The 16,150-nt window shown below is 42.7% G+C and overlaps 1 protein-coding gene across 4 annotated transcripts in view; it reads right to left on the bottom strand.

Moving 5' to 3' along the window:
* Positions 1-1,584: 1,584 nt before the first annotated feature.
* The window catches only part of FANCG (FA complementation group G), a 97,243-nt gene continuing 82,677 nt past the window's right edge, over positions 1,585-16,150 (bottom strand). For all 4 annotated transcript variants that reach the window (XM_075854940.1, XM_075854938.1, XM_075854939.1 and 1 more), the window contains one exon: positions 1,585-1,954. In XM_075854940.1, the coding sequence (XP_075711055.1) occupies positions 1,929-1,954 (26 nt within the window). In that variant the 3' untranslated portion in view covers positions 1,585-1,928. The remainder of the gene's footprint in view (positions 1,955-16,150) is intronic.

Here is a 16,150-nt window from a genome sequence, read left to right on the forward strand (position 1 = left end):
TATTTTCTTGTACATAGGAGCAGTAATATAATAGTTATATTCTTGTACATAGTAGCAGTATTATAGTTATATTCTTATACATAGGGGCAGTATTATAGTAGTAACATTCTTGTACGTAGGAGCAGTATTATAGTAGGTATATTCTTGTACATAGGAGGCAGTATTATAGTAGTTATATTCTTGTACATAGGAGGCAGTATTATAGTAGTTATATTCTTGTACATAGGAGCAGTATTATAGTAGTTATATTCTTGTACATAGGGGGCAGTATTATAGTAGTTATATTCTTGTATATAAGAGCAGTATTATAGTAGTTACTATAATACTGCCTCCTATGTACAAGAATATAGTTGTATTCTTGTATATAAGAGCAGTATTATAGTAGTTATATTCTTGTACATAGTGGGCAGTATTATAATAGTTGTATTCTTGTACATAGGAGCAGTATTATAGTAGTTATATTCTTATACATAGGGGCAGTATTATAGTAGTTATATTCTTGTACATAGGAGGCAGCATTATAGTAGTTATATTCTTGTCTATAGGGGGAAGTATTACAGTAGTTATATTCTTCTACATAGGGGCAGTATTATAGTAGTTATATTCTTGTACATAGGAGGCAGTATTAGTGTAGTTGTAACGTATGTGGTCGCTGACCACGAACTCCTTCCATCCAGTCAACGCCCTTCTCTGAAGAGATGTCTGCACATACGGCCGTCCTGCTCCACAGTGACCACCAGGGTGCGCTCACGAGCTCAGTGAAGATTTAAGAAGCCAGAGCGCACGCATGTTGGAGATTGAGCCAATTGCTCCGAGCACCCTGGGCTATAAGAAGGTCCCAGCCCCATCCTCTCATGCCTGAGTGTGGTTGTCGTATTCCAAGTTTGTCTTGCAAATGGTCCCCTAGTGTTTCCTGCTCCCAGTGTTCCCCCCCCTGTATCCTGATCTAGTGCCGTGCTGTATACCACGCCTGTCCTGCTACTCCACGCCTGACGACTACCTGCTGCCTAGTTCCTGCCAAGCCTGCCTTGCTACTGTCCGAAATGCCACAGGTACCCTATATGAACTATAGACTCTGACCTGTGCCATTAGCCAGCTGCATACAGGCAAAGGCAGTACGGCCCAGTGGGTCCACAAACCCTACGTGACAGTAGTTATGTTCTTGTACATAGGGGTAGTATTACGGTAGGTATATTCTTGTACATAGGAGCAGTATTACAGTAGTTATATTCTTGCATATAGGAGGCAGTATTATAGTAGTTATATTCTTGTATATAAGAGCAGTATTATAGTAGTTATTTTCTTGTATATAGGGGTCAGTATTATAGTAGTTATATTCTTGTACATAGGAGGCAGTATTACAGTAGTTATATTCTTGTACATAGGGAGCAGTATTACAGTAGTCATATTCTTGTACATAGTGGCAGTAATATAGAAATATTCTTGTCCAGAGGGGGCAATAATATAGCAGGTTTGATACCCAACAAAAATTGTCCATTTGGACTCAGGTTAGATTTAATTGACATTCATTCTCCATATATAAATAATTAATTTTATTTTCTGGTTCTCCTCAGACACTAAGATTATTACACTGCGGTGGAAAACCTATTTTGATTACAATGCCATCAAGAATCTTATATACTTACTAAACTGATGGACTAGAACAAAAGTGTAGATTATAGTTCTTGCATATTTTGTACAAGCCCGAAACACTATAATCCTTCTATCCTATTAAGTGGGGTCTTTGGACCCCACTCAGGCACCAGGGCCTGCTAAAACCTCTGCACTCCCTATAGTTGCACCACTGAACAGGTAACGAGAATTTACAATAAAATAGAATTTGAGTCGTCATGTCATGTTTTCATTTTGTACAAAATCTTCCAATTCTTTAATCAGAGATGGGTCCATGGATTGTCTTTTCTTCCTGGTCAGAGACAGGTACAGGGGCAGATCACTGCAGAGAAAGCAGAAGAGCAGGTAACAAAGTGGCGAAAAGAACAAGTCACATATACAATTATCATGTAACCCCCCGCCCCCCATGCTAAATTATTTTGAGCTATATACATCCATGTACATGGATAGGCTCGTATATATGTAATACGTTGTTGGTTAATTGAAGCAGGTCTTTATTGACCAGATTTCTCGGACATTTCTTTATATAACGCTGCAGGTTCAGAGCTCAGTGGGCGTTCCCTGTGAATATGCTCGTTCACCCTCCCTCCTCTTAATACTCTAGCCTGTGTCCCCAGCTACATCCTCACACAGAGATGAGCTTTAATTTCTAGAAGTCTCCTCCTCTATATGAAACCTGCTAGATGTGAACAATGACTAAAAACCTCCAGTAAACTATTATGTAGAATATGGATCATTTAAAATTTTTCTTTTACTATTGCTTTTGAGAATGTAGAGGGGGCAATATAGTCCCCTTTCTGGAGGCTTTGTTTAATTACTTTGTCACCTCTAAGCCCTCCCCCGCTCTGCTATATATTTTTCTTCTGCACTAAACACAACATTTCATATGCAGCTTGACTGGTGATTTATATAGAGATAATTATTTTCTCATTATATGTATCTAGGCCCCTTTTCAATCTATTATTTTGTTTGCCTTGCCAGCAACTGACTGCTATGTAACATATTTGTATTTTTGTGTTTTATTAGATTAACCCCTTAACTTCCAGGCCTATTTTGGCCTTAACCCCTTCCCATTATCCGCCGTATATATATGGCGCTGTCGGGAAGGTGTTCCCGCAAACCGCAGTACAGTTACATTGCGGTGATGGTGCAGGTTTAGAAGCGGAGCTGGCACCATCACCGCAGGGTGACAGCTGTATTATACAGCTGGCACCCTCCTGTAACTGCCAGAATCGGAGCTACTCTCCGATCTGGCCGATTAACCCCTCAGATGCTGCGCTCAATAGAGTGCAGCATCTGATGGGTTTTAACCCGACCGGCTTCCGTGTCTATTACGGGAAAAACCGTGAAAAAAACTATACATAATTGGTATCGCCGCATCCGTAACGACCCAAACTATAAAACTATTATTATCGAAGAAACCACGGCACGCAGTATAGAAGGGTGCTCAGGCAGGGTTCAACTCCGTAGTATTTTAGAAGAAAACCTGGCACTCCAAAAATTCTGTTTTTGAACAATTATTTTATTTGCAATCCACAGACTTAGGCCCCATGCACACGAACGTAAATACGCCCGTAATTACGCCACGTTTTTACGGGCCCATGGACTTCTATTGGCCACGGGTACCTCCCCCCCAAGATCATATCACGCCACAGAGGCAGTTATCGACCTAATTAAAAGGGATACACAAGCCCTCTTGACCAGATATAGGATGGGCCTCTATCCGCACAAAAATAACTTAACAAGATTAGAGTCATCGGCTCTGATATCCTTGAGTAACAACAGGGATATAATTATTAAACCTGCGGATAAGGGAGGAGCCATAGTGGTATGGGATAAAAAAGACTATATCTCAGAGATAGGGAGACAGTTATCAGACTCAATGACATACAATAAAATCGATAGTGATCCTACGTCTAAGATCCGTATCAACATTGCTACTATCTTGGAAGATTATAGAGGCCGGGGGACGATTGATGACAAAACGTATACATTTTTACAGAATCCCCACCCAATAATTCCAGTATTTTATATTTTACCCAAGATCCATAAAGCTCTACAATATCCACCTGGTAGGCCTATAGTAGCCTCGACGGCTTCTATCCTCTCCCCTCTCTATCTTTTTAGAAAAGATCCTTACTCCTTTAATCAAGACAACACCCTCTTTCATCCTGGATACAGGACACTTTCTAAAGAAAATGAGAGATCTCCCAAGGGTTAGTCATAACTGCACCTTAGTAACCCTGGACGTTAGTAGTTTATATACTTCTATTACACATCAGAAAGGTATTCAAGCGGTTACTCGTCTTCTAGATTCCACTACAATGACACCCGACTCAATATCACTAGGCCTCGAATTACTTACACTAATTCGACATAAAAAAAAATTCTATTCGGAGACAAATTCTATGAACAAACATGCGGAATGGCCATGGGTTCGAACGTAGCCCCACCCTATGCAAATGCATATATGGCTCTTTTCGAAGAGGAACATGTATACAACAATCCTCTTTTTATACAACATGCCTTATGTTGGTATAGATACATAGACGACATCTTCTGCATTTGGGACGGTCCCCCGGGATCCCTGGATAATTTTGTTACTTACATTAACCAAGTAAGAGATGAATTAAAGTTTACCCTTAATTTTAGTAAAGAAAGAATCTCGTTTCTAGATACTATCATTGTGCTGGATGAAGTTGGATCTCTTAGCTCAGACCTCTATTCGAAACCTACAGATAGAAATGGTTTGCTGCACTATAGCAGTAACCATCCTAGGAACACGCTTTGTTCCCTACCACGTTCACAATTTATGCGAGTGTCCAGGATCGTGTCTGATGTAGACACTAAAAAAATCAGACTACAGAATATGTCCAAAAGATTCGAGCAGAGAGGCTATCCTATACCATTTTTGTCAAAGGAACTGGATAAATTATTAGTGACGAATCAGGAGACCATGGTGAAAAGACCGAAACAGGCTAGGTTACCACTAATCTTGACTTATCACCCTATAATACCGAAATTATTACAAAGCGTCCGCAGACATTGGTCGGTATTACATACCGCCTACCCGGGGATCGAGGAATTCAAAAATCCGGTGATGTGTTCAAAGAGGCCCCCAAATGTTCGTGACCGCGTTATTAGAGCGGACATTGGCAGCCTTTCTAAAATACCAAGAAAAACGTTTCTACAGACGAAACGCAATGGCACATTCCCATGTTTGCATTGCTCGTGCTGTTCAAATATTATTAAGGGGGACATGATCCAGTACCCCCATACCAATAAGACCTTCTCAGCTAAGGGCTTTTTTACGTGCGACTCGAATTTCGTGGTCTACTTAATTAAATGCCCGTGTGGCTTGACCTATGTTGGTGAAACGACCCAACATATAAGAGATCGGATATCGAGCCATAAGTCCACAATAAGGTGCAAGAAAACGTGGCTACCTCTCCCCGATCATTTTATCAAATCCAACCATAATATTTCCCAACTAAGATTTCAAATCATTGAGCAGGTCTCGAGGCCTAGGAGGGGAGGCAATCACGTACACTTATTAAAACAACGGGAGTCGTACTGGATCCACACATTAGAGACCCTGGCACCTAAAGGCCTAAACAGAGAATTTGACCTGTTATGCTGACAATATTAAGATTTTCTGTCGATGACAGTGGTCTATGTAACTAACACTATATATTTATCTCTTTCTCAGGCACGCTAGAAAAAACTTGTAACAGAGACCCAATGTGCGACCAGATACAGGTACCATAAAACCGGTTCACTTTCTTCCTATCTATTATTTAGCTTTCTTCATTTTCTGACATAATTTACTAACTTCTCGCTTTTCATCTTTTATTGTGATATGCATATGTTACATAACGTATTTCTCTTTATTTACATTGAATATTTCACCTTTCACTTACAACAAGGGTTTCTTAATAGTATGATATATGTTACACATGGACTTTCATTTAAAATATATATATATATATATATACGACTAGTCTTTATAACACAATATAGACATATATATGTAGATCTCTTTCCATTGCATAATTTGAATCCATCTTATTATGACTGATTATTCCATAAACTCTTTGTGACCATCTTATGTATTCGTTTATGTATCACACCAACTACCTATACATTTCAAATTACTCTCTTACTTTTGTCATTAAGACTGCTATGCCATCTAGTCCGTTTTGTATCATCATATATATTTAGTCTATACACCACGTTATTCACTAGATTACTTATATACAACTATCTCACCTCTACCATTAGGACTGTTATACCGTCGCATGCCGTCTATATAATTAACTATGCCATAAATATAATGTAGTAAGTCTACAAACCTGAAATAGGCGTCATATTAATGAGGACAGCTTGCGTTCCACTGGGCGATGGTACTCCTTCGACTGCGCATGCGCTAGCATTGTTTTGCGTGCCATGTACCGGATATCCGGTTGTAGGAGCGGGCGCCATAAAAATGGACGCTGCCGTGAACACATTTACACCTTGGAGCGTCTGGCAGACGCCGTCGTAATACTACACTTCTCGGAAACTACATGCAGGTACGACACCATCAGCTATACTATCTAGGTACCCACGGTCCCAATCTATTCTTCCATCCTCTATTTACTTCTTATGTTCATATCTCTATCCACCATTCTTTTTTCCACGCCGGTATTTTATGGTATGGTCCAGAGAGGTATTTTTTCAATACCTCTCCAACCAGATCAGGCTCGGATGCCTTAAATTGTGTCTATGTTATACATCGTAATTTGCATATCCCTGTGTTTTTATGTCATATCCCTTATGTATACCTGCATACCTATTTTTAGAGGGATTATCTCTACTACATTATGGAATTACAAGCACTGGATCATAAACGGCCAAGTATATGAAATATGTCTCGCCGCTCACGCAGTATACCATTTATATCGTTATTTTCTATCAGGATTGATCTTTCTTATTTGAATTGTTGATTGTATTTATGTCTAATTTCTATTTGTATTTTAATTTTTTTCCTTTATCCTATACAAAATGTTATACGTGATCTTGTATTTTTTGCTTTCCTTGCAGCGATTGTGAGAAAGGCCTTGGTTGGGCCGAAACGTCAATTAAATGCCTATCGCTTGCATTAAAAATTTCTGCTCTGTACAATATTATACCATGTGGAATGAATGAAAATAAATAATTCTTCCTTGGAATCAATACAATCATATGTCTTTGGAGTGCTTTTAGGTTATTCTATATATCTATTAGTGGGGTACAACCCGAACCTGAATAGCACCAACAAATTGGAGTGCATCCTTACTATTTCTTGTTGAAAAATATAGAACATGTCCTGTTTCAGGCCGTAATTACACCACAGGCAGGCCCATAGAAGTCTATGGGTCTCCCGTAATTACGGGTGACTACGTGTGTGCACCCGTAATTACGGGAGCGTTGCTAGGCAACGTCAGTAAATAGTCACTGTCCGGGGTGCTGAAAGAGTTAAATGATCGGCAGTACCTGTTTCAGCACCCTGGACAGTGACTTCCGATCACAATATAGATCAACCTGTAAAAAAATAAAAAAGCTCATACTTACCCAGAACTCCCTGCTTCTTCCTCCAGTCCGGCCTCCTGGGATGATGTTTCAGCCCATGTGACCGCTGCAGCCAATCACAGGCTGCAGCGGTCACATAGACTGCCGCGTCATCCAGGAAGGTCGGACTGGATGTCAAGAGAGGGACGCGTCACCAAGACAACGGCCGGGTAAGTATGAATTTCTTTTACTTTTTCTGCGGAAAGGGCTGTCCCTTCTCTCTATCCTGCACCGATAGAGAGAAGGGCTGCCGATTACTGCAGTGTATTTTTGTAGCGAAAACGTGCCCGTAAATACGGGTGCAATACGGGTCGAATACGTGTGACCAAGGACCCGTATTTACGCCAGTATTTACGGGAGGACAAAAATACGGTCGTGTGCATGAGGCCTTAGACAATGTGACGTTTCGGTCAAAACAACAAGACCTTTTGGCTGTCCAGGCTTTTGAGCTCCTTAAGAAGTGCTTTATCTCGGCCCCAGTGCTGGTTCAGCCCAACCAAATGGAGCCATTTATCGTGGAGGTTGACGCGTCCGAGGTGGGAGTGGGGGCTGTCTTGTCCCAGGGTACCAGGTCCCTCACCCATCTCCGCCCCTGTGCCTACTTCTCCAGGAAGTTTTCACCCACTGAGAGTAACTATGATATTGGCAACCGCGAACTCTTAGCCATTAAATGGGCATTTGAAGAGTGGCGCCACTTCCTGGAGGGGGCTAGGCACCAGGTTACGGTCCTTACCGACCACAAGAATATGGTATTCCTAGAATCTGCCCCGGAGGCTAAACCCAAGACAAGCTCGATGGGCGTTATTTTTTACCAGATTCAACTTTTTGGTCACCTATAGGGCTGGGTCTAAAAATATTAAGGCTGATGCACTGTCGCGTAGCTTCATGGCCAGCCCTCCTTCGGAGGAAGATCCTGCTTGTGTTTTGCCTCCAGGTATAATCATTTCCTCTATTGATTCTGATTTAGTCTCTGAAATTGCGGCTGATCAAGGTTCAGCTCCCGGGAACCTTCCTGAGAACAAGCTGTTTGTTCCCCTGCAATTCCGGCTAAGGGTACTTAGGGAAAATCATGACTCTGCACTATCTGGCCATCCAGGCATCCTGGGTACCAAACACCTCATTGCCAGAAACTATTGGTGGCCTGGGTTGCTCAAAGACGTTAAGGCCTACGTCGCCGCTTGTGAAGTTTGTGCTAGGTCCAAGACTCCCAGGTCCCGACCAGCGGGCTTACTATGTTCTTTGCCCGTTCCCCAGAGACCTTGGACCCATATCTCCATGGATTTCATCACCGATTTGCCTCCATCTCAAGGCAAGTCGGTGGTGTTGGTTGTAGTAGACCGCTTCAGTAAGATGTGCCACTTTGTGCCCCTCAAGAAACTACCCAATGCTAAGACGTTAGCTACCTTGTTTGTCAAACACATCCTGCGTCTCCATGGGGTCCCTGTCAATATTGTTTCTGACAGAGGGGTACAATTTGTTTCATTGTTTTGGAGAGCCTTCTGTAAAAAGTTGGAGATTGATCTGTCCTTCTCCTCTGCCTTCCATCCTGAAACTAATGGTCAAACTGAGAGGACTAATCAGTCTCTAGAACAATATTTAAGGTGTTTTATCTCTGACTGTCAATATGATTGGGTCTCATTCATTCCCCTCGCCGAATTTTCCCTTAATAACCGGGTCAGTAACTCGTCAGGGGTCTCCCCCTTTTTCTGTAATTTTGGGTTTAATCCACGGTTCTCCTCCGTTTCACCTGGTAGTTCCAACAATCCCGAGGTAGATGTCGTTCATCGGGAACTGTGCACAGTCTGGGCCCAGGTTCAGAAGAACCTAGAGGAGTCCCAGAGCATACAAAAAACTCAGGCAGATAGAAGACGTTCTGCTAACCCCTTGTTTGTGGTCGGGGATCTGGTGTGGCTATTGTCAAAGAATTTGCGCCTTAAAGTCCCGTCCAAGAAGTTTGCTCCCCGGTTTATAGGGCCATACAAGGTCATTGAAGTCCTTAATCCTGTCTCCTTCCGACTGGAGTTGCCCCCGTCTTTTCGAGTACACGACGTGTTTCATGCCTCCCTCCTTAAACGCTGCTCCCCGTCCTTGGCTTCCTCGAGGAAACCTCCGGTCCCTGTTCTCACCCCTGAGGGGGTAGAATTCGAGGTGGCCAAGATTGTGGACAGCAGGATGGTTCAAGACTCCCTCCAGTACCTGGTCTATTGGAGGGGATACGGGCCTGAGGAGAGGACTTGGGTACCTGCCCGGGATGTTCACGCTGGGGTATTGCTCAGGAGGTTCCACCTTCGTTTCCCCAATAAACCAGGTCCACCTAGAAAGGGTCCGGTGGCCCCTCATAAAAGGGGGGGTACTGTAAAGGATCTGCCAGACACAACTTCTGTGTCGACGCCCATAGGTAATCAGTCTGCACCTGCTTCTATGTCTGTGAGACTGACTCCATCTTCCACCACCCAGGATGGCAGGCTTAGGAGTGGGAGAGCCTATCACAGCCTGGCCAGACGGAGCTAGCTCCCACCCTCTGTCTATTTATACCTGCCTTTCCTGTTCCTCCTTTGCTTGTGATTCTTCTGTTTGTTTCCTGGCCCTGCTGCAGCTTCTTGAACTACTGATCCTCTGCTTGTGATTGACCTTGGCTTTTCTGACCACTCTTCTGCTCTGCGTTTTTGTACCTCGCTCATCTCCAGGTTTGACTCGGCTCGTTCACCTCGCTTGTTGCTCACGGTGTTCCTGTGGGCAACTTCCCCATTTCCCTGGCTTCTTTGTACCCTTGTCTGTTTGTCTGTCGTGCACCTATTGAGTGTAGTGACCGTCGCCCAGTTGTACCCCGTCGCCTAGGGCGGGTCGTTGCAAGTAGGCAGGAACTGAGTGGCGGGTAGATTAGGGCTCACTTGTCTGTTTCCCTACCCGGACATTACAGTGCTCCTTCCCTTCTGAGCCCTACCATGTGTCCAAACAGCCGTTTATGACCACATCTGACGTGGTGCCTAAAATATATTCTAATAGAAAGGAGGCCCCAAAATCTACTGGGTGCTCCTTTGCTTCTGAGGCCGGTGCTTCAGTCCATTAGCACAGAACCTGGGCAATAAATATGGAGTTGTGTTTCTCTGGTAAAACCTTCTGTGTTAAAAAAAAATTGATTCAAAATGAACTTCGGAAAAAAAAAAACATGAACTTTGTAAATTTCACCTCTTCTTTACTTCCTAGGAAATGTCTAAAGGGTTAAGAAACTTTCTAAATGCTGTTTTGAATACTTTGAGGGGTGAACTTTTTAAAATGGGATGACTTATTGGGGGTTTCTAATATACAAGGCTCTAAAAGCCACTTCACAACTGAACTGGCCTCTATAAAAATAGCCTTTTGAAATTTTCTAGGAAATATGAGAAATTGCTGCTAAAGTTCTAAGCCTTGTAATGTCCTAGAAAAATAAAAGAATGTTCAAAAAGCGATACCAATCTAAAGTAGACATATGGGGGATGTTAATTAGCGACTATTTTGTGTGGTATAACTGCCTGTCTTACAAGCAGATACATTTAAATGTAGAAAAATGCAACTTTTTGACATTTTTTGCAAAATTTTGGTGTTTTTCACAATTAAATAATGAATGTATCGTACCAAATTTTACCACTAACTTAACCCCTTCGCGCTCAGCGACGTACTATTCCGTCGCGCTAAGTGTATCTTTCATCGAGCTGTGATGCCTGCTGTTTCCGACAGCAGGCTATCACAGCTCAGTTTGCAGGGACCTGCCTTCGCGATCGTTGCTATTGGTTAGTTAGTGACGACCGAACAATAGCAGCAATCACATACGTAATTTCCTGCTCTGACCTCAGATCCTGCCGCACCCGCTCTCTGTTGGAGTTAGTTAGTCGAAGAGAGCGGTTGTGGAGAGAGTCAGAGCATAGCAGTTAGAAAAAATAAATATCATTAATTTTTTTGCTTTACCTACTTGAATCCACTTCCCACTCCTGTCCTTGTGTTCCTTGTCACCCACGTTTTTGGTCAGTGATCTCTATCACTGACCACTTTTGAGTCTTCAGGGCCACATTTCCCTGGTCCCTGGGGATTATTTTATATATTTTTTTTCTTTATAAAATATAATAAAAAAATTCAGTTTAGAAAGTCAGCAGATAGTTTAGTATTAGGGTTAGTTAGTGTCAGAGAACCGTCAAAAAGCGTAGTTAGGTATAGCGTCAGGGAATTTAGCATCAGGAATCAGTCACCGTAGTTAGGTTTAGCGTTAGGGATCCATCACTGTAGTTAGGTTTGGCGTCAGGGAAGTTCACATAAAGCCAGTTGTTAGCGCCAGGAAAGCTCGGAATAATCTAGGTAGGTTTAGTGTCAGGGAATCGTCGCCGTAGTTAGGTTTAGTGTCAGGGAAGTTCACATAAAATCTAGTTAGGTTTAGTGTTAGGAACCCTTGCCCTAGTGAGGTTTAGTGTCCGGGAAGTCCACTCGTTCTATAAAAACATAACTAAATATTTAAACTTTTGTTTTTATATATTATATATATATATATATATATATATATATATTTATTTTTTTTTTATCTGCAGCATCTCAGCTAGTATTAAGCTTTGTCAGTGTCAGGGAATCTTTCTATAAAAAAAAAAAGATTTAGGTAGCAGTCTATTGCTTATACTAGTACTAATAAAAAGTACTGTTCAAGAGAACACATTTTGATGTATACACATGACAAATAATAAAATATGTCCCAAAGGTCATTTTCTCTTGAAGAGGCCTATGCGTTTCTTGCCTATGACACTGACTCGTCAGATGGCGAGACTCTTATTTATCAACCTCCTCATCCAGTGATGAAGAGGAGGGACCCCCTAGGAGACGCCCCAGGACCTCCACCACAGTTGAAACACCTGAGAGAAGTGACCCCGCAACAGTTGAAACCTCCGAGCAAAGTGACCCCATTTGGACCACCACACCAGACAATTACGAGCCCCACATCCCTTAGTACACAGGCAGCCCAGGGATAAAATTTTATACGGCAGGGCTCAGTGAGATGGACTTTTGCAATTTCTTTTTTAAGGATGAATTTATAGAGCTTATGGTGTCCCAGACAAATTTATATGCCCAACAGTATGTAACAAAGAACCCCACATCATTTTATGCCCAATCCCACAGGTGGACCCCTGTAGACGCAGCAGAGTTGGGCAAGTTCTGAGGACTTCACTTGAACATGGGGCTTCTGAAAAAGCCATCCATTAGGGCCTACTGGAGTACAGACATGTAATACCACACCCCGATGTACCGCATGGCCATGTCCAGGATGCGTTATGAGGCAATACTTCGCTTCTTACATTATGCGGATAATGAGCAGTGCCCACCCGGAAATGACCCCATTTTTGACCGTTTGTATAAACGGAGACCCCTATTAGACCATTTCAGTGCCCGGTTTGCCCAAGCAGACAACAGAAATACACTTCTCGGGGGTGAGTCCATGGTACATTTTAAAGGGAGGCTTCAATTCCGCCAGTACCTACCGAGTAAGAGGGCGAGGTATGGCGTGACAATGTATAAGCTGTGCAAGAGTGCATCAGGGTATACGTACAAATTTAGGATATATGAGGGGAAGGACACCAGTATTCAGCCTCCAGAATGCCCCCCCCCCCCCTTTACTGGGAATGAACGCAAAAATTGTGTGGGATTTGGTGCACCCACTGCTGGACCAGGGTTACCACCTCTAACTGGATAATTTTTATGCCAGCGTCCCACTACTCAAGTGCCTCGCTTCCAGAAGTCCTGCGGCATGCGGCACTGCTAGAAGAAATCTGAGAGGCCTCCCTAAGACACTGCTTGGGCAAACACTCAGAAGGGGTGAGAGCAGGGCACATTTTAGCAGCAACATATTGTGTTTCAAGTACAAGGACAAGAGAGATGTCCTTGTATTGACAATACATGGCCACACCAGTACCCATGTACCAGTACAGAGACCCCCCAAACCAGACTGCATCTTGGACTACAATAGGTACATGGAAGGGCTGGACTTGTCAGATCAAATCCTGAAGCCCTATAGCGCCATGCGGTGTGGTATGAGAAGCTGGCCGTGCACATCATACAGATGGCTTTGTACAATGTGTACATGCTACGTCGATGTACAGGCCAGAGGGGAACTTTCCTGGAATTTCAAGAGGTGGTTATCGAGAACCTAATCTTTAGGGGCCAGGAAGGGGGGGGGCACCCAGTACTTCTGGAAGCGAGCCCCATCAAAGTACCAGGGCAACACTTTCCAGGAGAAGTTCCCCAAACTGGCAAGAAGGGAAAAAGTCAGAAGAGGTGCAGTCTGCTCAATGAGGGGGATCAGGAAGGACACAATATACCAATGCGACACGTGTCCTGAAAAACCAGAGCTCTGTATGAAAGATTGTTTTAGAATTTATCATACATCCCTTGATTTTTAATTTACCCTGATGCACTCAGCACAGCTTATCCCCTCATCTTTCCCTTCTGAGCCCTGCCGTGTACCCAGGCAGCAGATAACAGCCACATGTAGGGTATTGCCGTACCCGGGAGAACCCACATTACAGTTTATGGGGTGTAAATCTCCGGTGGCACATGATGGGCACAATATATCGGACACTGACATGGCATATATATATATATATATATATATATATATATATATATATATATATATATATATATATAAAATTGCAAATCTCACTCTGCACCATCTGCTGCGCATTATCTTTTACACAGTACCTGTGGGGGTCAAAATGCTCACTACACCTCTAGATGAATGTCTTAAGGGGTGTAGTTTTTAAAACAGGGTCACTTCTCAGGGTTTCAACTGTATTGGTACATCAGGGGCTTCTGCATACATGACATAGCACCAGAAAAGCTCCAGTAGGCCAAATGGTGGTCCTTTCCTTCTGAGCCCTTCCATGGGCCCAAACGGCAGTTTATCACCGCAAATGGGGTATTGCTGCACTCAGGACAAATTGGGCAACAAAATGGGGTCACTTTTGGGGGATTCCTACTGTTTTGGCACCTCAACACCTCTTCAAACCTGGCATGCTGCCTAAAATATATTCTAATAAATAAGAGGCCCCAGAATGAACTAGGTGCTGCTTTGCTTCTGGGGCTTGTGTTTTAGTCCACGAGCACACTGGAGCCACATGTGGGACATTTCTAAAAACTGCAGAATATGGACAATACATATTTATTAGTGTTTTTCTGGTAAAACCTTCTGTGTTACAGAAAAAAATGGAATAAAATTGAAATTCAGCAAGAAAAATGAAATTTGCTAATTTCTTCTCCACTTTGCTTTAATTCCTCTGAAATGCCTAAAGGGTTAAAAAAAACTTTCTAATACTTTCTAATACTAATACTTTGAGGGATCTAGTTTTTAAAATTGTGTTTTATGGGAGTTTCTAACACATAGGCCCCTCAAAGCCACTTCAGAACTGAGCAGGTACCTTAAAAATAAGGCTTTTGAAATTTTCTTAATATATGAGAAATTGCTGTTTATGTTCGAAGCCTTGTAACATCCAAGAAAAATAAAAGAATGTTCAAAAAACTATGCCAATCTAAAGTAGACATATGGGAAATGTGAACTCGTAACTATCTTGTGTGGTATAACCATCTGCCTTACAAGCAGATGCATTTAAATTTAGAAAAATGCTATTTTTTCAAAATTTTTCACAAATAAAAAAACACTGAATATATTGACCATATTTTACCACTAACAAAGCCCAATGTGTCACGAGAAAAAAAAATCTCAGAATCGCTTGGATAGGTTTAAGCATTCCGAAGTTATTACCACATAAAGTGAAATATGTCAGATTTAAAAAATGGGCTCTGAGCCTTAACCCCTTCGCGCCATTTCACGTAACTGTACGTGATGGGATGTGGTCTGTTCGCGCATCTCCACGTACAGTTACGTGAACGCTTTAAACGGTCGCCGCACCGGGATGTGCGGCGGCAGTTTAAAACAGACGGCTGTCCGAGACAGCCTAGCAGTTGAGGATGCCGGCCGAGGACCAATCACAGCTATCCTCGGCCGGCAATGGCTGTGATTGGTCCATCAGTGCAGATGGACTAATCACAGCTTAGTGTGACGTTCCGAACGATTTAAACTTCCGCCGCACATCCTGGTGCGGCGGAAGTTTAAAAAAGACGGCTGTCAGAGACAGCCTAGCAACTCTGGATGTCGGCCGAGGACCAATCACAGCTGTCCTCGGCCGGCGATCGCTGTGATTGGTCCATCAGTGCCGATGGACCAATCACAGCTTAATTTGACTTTGACAGGATTACAGTTCTGGAAATACAGCTGTCCAAGACAGCTTAGTAACAGGGGATGCCAGCCGAGGACCAACCACAGCTGTCCTCGGCCGGCGATCGCTGTGACTGGTCCATCAGTGCTGATGGACCAATCGCAGTTTATTAGGACAGTTGGTGAGGGGAGTTTAGTGTAGTCTCCGTCTCTGACCGCTTCACTTCTGTCAGGGAAGCGATCAGAGAAGGAGCTATTGCTAGATAGATTATAAATTAGTAATTAACCATATAAATTAACCCCTGGATCACCCAGCAGCCAATCTACTGTGCCCTATACCTGTCCTGTGCCCTATACAGCTGTCCTGTGCCCTATACAGCTGTCCTGTGCCCTATACAGCTGTCCTGTGACCTATACAGCTGTCCTGTGACCTACATATTGTCAAATCGCTACCGTCCTGTATTCTGCGCCTAATTGGGACATACCAAACTCCATCCACCTGCGTTTGACACCTGTTACCCGGGAGTTTTTGTAGATATATTTAAAAAAATACCTTTGTTTTAGGGAATTAGTTATTCTATAAAATAAACGATAAAAAAACTCCTAAAAAAATACAAAAAAAGTTTTACGTTACTTTCAACACCAGTGACACTTTGTTACCAAGTTTACAGAAGAAAAAAAAAATGACTAAGCGTCTGTATA

Source organism: Rhinoderma darwinii, chromosome 1 (assembly GCF_050947455.1).
Source record: "Rhinoderma darwinii isolate aRhiDar2 chromosome 1, aRhiDar2.hap1, whole genome shotgun sequence".
Taxonomy (NCBI): domain Eukaryota; kingdom Metazoa; phylum Chordata; class Amphibia; order Anura; family Rhinodermatidae; genus Rhinoderma; species Rhinoderma darwinii.